At 37.7% G+C, this 4,100-nt stretch overlaps 1 protein-coding gene across 1 annotated transcript; it reads right to left on the reverse strand.

Moving 5' to 3' along the window:
* Positions 1-183: 183 nt before the first annotated feature.
* On the reverse strand, positions 184-1,825 carry HELRODRAFT_166005 (hypothetical protein; the record flags this gene model as incomplete). Its single annotated transcript, XM_009033048.1, has 3 exons — positions 184-304; positions 410-504; positions 1,661-1,825. The coding sequence occupies 3 exons, from the start codon at positions 1,823-1,825 to the stop codon at positions 184-186; spliced, it is 381 nt and encodes a 126-aa protein (XP_009031296.1).
* Between the last annotated feature and the right edge of the window lie 2,275 nt (positions 1,826-4,100).

Consider the following 4,100-nt stretch of genomic DNA (forward strand, 5'->3'; position numbering starts at 1 on the left):
CCAACACACACACAATACACAGAAACACATACGAGGAGGCACACATGCGACCTCAATTTTTCTAGTGCACACACGACCGCCTCTTATTTATGAGTTGTTGAGAAACATTCACGCCAACGAGAAATTTTTTGTTAATCTCATTTCTCCATTTTTCCCATTTCTGTTTTATTTTCTTGCAAATCGTCATGGAAAGTAATTTGGCGTTACATCATCAGTTGTGCTCTGATAGGTTTGCTGGTTGTCTGCCACGTTAGCAATCATTCCATAGATTTGTTGTAGACATATTTCAAAAGACCTCGATGGCCTTTCAAAGGATAATATTAAAGAATTTTTATCAATTTTTAAAACTGTTATTAAATTTGAGAGGATATTCTGCATTGCGAGTGAAAAACAAAAATACAATCCGAACTGGACTGGACTACAAGTGCTCAAAAGTGGAGATAGAGAAATATCGAGATCATGTTGATGTTGAATCTCACTTAGCAGTCTCTTCAAGATGTCTTTCTTCAAATTTATTTTTAATTCAATTTCACCCGTAACATAATTATTCAAAGCGGATTGCCTACACACACACTCTCACGCACGCACGCACACACTCATGCATACCCATACATGCATAAAAAAAAACAAATAAACAAACAAAAACACATACATACACACGTACGTACGTACAAACCAACAAACAAACGAATACACAACACATGCATACGTACATACAAACAACCTAAAATACGAAATAGCGGCGTTCATTATGTCGATTGTTCCCAGAACAGAACCTGCAAAAAACACTAATTGTCTTACCACACTAATTGTCTTACTGACATTTCGCATTACCTCATGTCAGCATGTGCTGTGCATATTCGTTGTGGTCCACACATTCCACATTGTCTTACAACAGCGTGCCTGCCCGCTGGACTCCACTCGCTTCTCGTTTTGACTTCTATCCGTCATTTTGGCTGATGTTGGATGTTTCAAGGTTGTAAAACTTTTTGTTGGTTTCTATGTTGTGTGTTTTCATAAAATATAATACGCATATTTCTAAAATAATTTTAATTGGGAGCTAAACCCCTTATGAAGTTGCAAGCACGCTAAAAGAAGTCCTAATTGTAAATTTTTTTTATTATTTTTGTTACAATAAAAACTAGTTTTTTTTTTAATATTTGAAATCGAGAATTGGAAATATAAATATATTTATGCAAAATTTATAAAAATATCACCAACTGATTGTTACATGCATACGGAAGGACGAAGATGAACAAGATAGCAACCAAGTTGGTGGGCAGGAAGCGGCAATTTTATGTCTTGTGTAATTGGTGCATATTAAGCATGTTTACGCTTTGTTTGATGGCTCAAATTTGAAGGCTCCTGAATAGAAATGCAGTGGATGATACAAACTTTACAGCCATCCGAAACTGAATTAGTAATCAAACGAACATGAAGGAAAATTTTATTGCTCCAACAATATTCCTCCGCCCAGGAGTGCAGGTCGGCCAGGGATGTTGCCTAGCTTATTAATTTCATCCTAATTTTCAAATATTCACCGTCATTTGAAACAACTTTCACATTTGTTTTCATCAGAAATTCTGATATTCAATATTTTTTTTATTTTGTATGTTGTGGCTTCTCAGCACAATTCTCATTTTAAATTATTTTCACGAACTCGCAACTTCAAATAAGATGTCCGTTGAAACTCTCTACCAAATGCAGAGGAGTAGGCAGAGGAATGAGAACCACGCATCCCAGCAAACCAGCCGTGGAATCGTTCCGCAGAGGATGACAACCTCACTGCCAGTCCAGCAGAAACTGAAGAAATGATGACAGGCATTCTTATTGTTGTCGTTGATATTATTAGATGAAGAGAAACAAACAGAAGAAGTTATTTATGGAGAGAGGTAGGCACCCACGCAAGCGAACACTCACGCGCACATGCACGCATTGGAGAACATACTTGCTGGCGCATATATAATTCACCTGGAACGATAATGAGGACGCTGGAATAATTTCATAAATTAGTTGGCGCTAGTCAAATGCGGACGTTCACGTGCGTTTCATTGCATGTTTCTTTAAAAAGAGGTATTTGTAGATATGTATTTGCGCCCTGGTTTATGGAGATATCAATAAGTACGTACGTGTTTGTACGCTGATACTTGCAGGTATTCATACACATGTGTATGTGTTTTTATGCTGGTACGTGAAAGCATTTCTACGTGTGTGAAAGTGGAATGTATTCTTGCGCTTTTCGTGGAGGTATTCATACGCATGTGTTTGTACGCAGTACGTGAATATATTTATACGTATGTACATCACAGGCCCAACAACACTCAATGAATTTAAAAAATGTGTTTGTTGATGTTCACTGCCTGACCAGGAACTTTGCAGTAAGTTGTGGATGAGGATTTCAACAGACACTTATTTTTTACACTAAAAATTTTTACTTAAAATAATAGCACTTGATGCTACTGAGCGGCGAGATGTTGTGGCGGTGAAAAAGTTGAACCAGCTGCTTCAATGGCCAGGCCCTCCAAGCCTTGAGAGACCCCCTCCTACCGCGTGCAATGCCTGCCATTCGTGGATTAACGCCTACTTTTATGCTCTTTCTGGTGCCTTTAATAATTTATTATAAAGAAATAATAATAATAATAAAAATATTTTATTGACAGTGATGACGATGTGCAGAAAAAAGATTGGATATAATTTCACCTGGCTAGTAAGATACTCTTGCGCAGTGGGGATGTATGTTAAAAGAATGGAAATAAATGGTTCGTACTAGGAACGTCTGAATGGGTAGGTGCCGCTGAGTTGGCGTTTCAAGTTATTTCATTCAATTCTATCAATACTGTTCGACTAAATGTGGTTGGTGTGTTGGTGGTTGTGATATGTTGGTGGTTGTGATTTGTTAGCTGTTGCGATATGGTAGTTGTGGTGATCAGTATCTTTCAGTTGATTTCAAATGAAATACTTTCGTTCGTTTCGTTTGCTTGTTCGTTCGTTAAATGTAATAACAACAACAACAACAACAACCACAACAACACTTATAATAATAATAATAATGTCATTTTTATGGAGCGCCATGGCGAGCGACTGAGGCGCATTATTATTGTTACAACAACCGACGGACGGTGTATAAATGTACGTTAATCAATGCATCACACATTTTTGGCGGGGATTGCTTCATTTTCGAACCCGCTCACTGCGTCATCAGTGCCAGGTGCCTTAACCGTTGCACCAAGTGTTGGTTGTTGAGATGTGCAGTCTTGATATTCTGATAGGTTAGTTTATGTACTGTGTTTGGATGGTTTTTAACTTGTTAAATGATGAAAAAGGAAGAGATAGTACGTCATCACTAATTTGGTCTGATAAAATTAGTGATAAATACTTTCATCATCGTCATCATATTTGTCGTCATCATCGTCATCGTCGTCGTCGTCATCATCATCGTCGTCATCATCAACTTTGTTGCTATCATCATCGTCAGCGTTATCATCATCACCATCGTTATCATCATCATCTTCGTCATCATCATCATCGTCATAATTATTAGTAGCAGCAATGTCATTCATCACCGGTGATAATCGTCTCCATAGAAATCATTAGACGGGGGAATGCTTGGATGATGACGTGCTGGTGAGTGCGAGTGACGATGATGATGATGATGGTGGTGATGACGTTATAAGGCTGATGATGATTAACTTTAAAGTGATCATGATGAGAAGGAGGATGATGACAATATGAAGATGGATTATGTTGGTGTTGATTATGATGACGATGACGAAGATGGATGATTATGCATATGATGATGATGACGATGATGATGATGCATATGATGATGATGATGCTGCTGCTGATGATGATGATGATGCTGCTGATGATGATGATGAGGATGATGAGGATGCATATGATGATGATGACGATGATGATGATGATGATGACGTAATAACTCATCTAACTTTACAAAAAAATTTTTTGGTGTTGCAAATTATAATGAAGTTGTCTACATGGCGGTGATAATGATAATAATAAGAAGAGGAATACTAACGCCGATGGTAATGATGATGATGATAATGACGATGATGATGATGATGATGATGGTGGTGGTGATG

The sequence above is a fragment of the Helobdella robusta genome, assembly GCF_000326865.2.
Source record: "Helobdella robusta unplaced genomic scaffold HELROscaffold_9, whole genome shotgun sequence".
Taxonomy (NCBI): Eukaryota; Metazoa; Annelida; class Clitellata; order Rhynchobdellida; family Glossiphoniidae; genus Helobdella; species Helobdella robusta.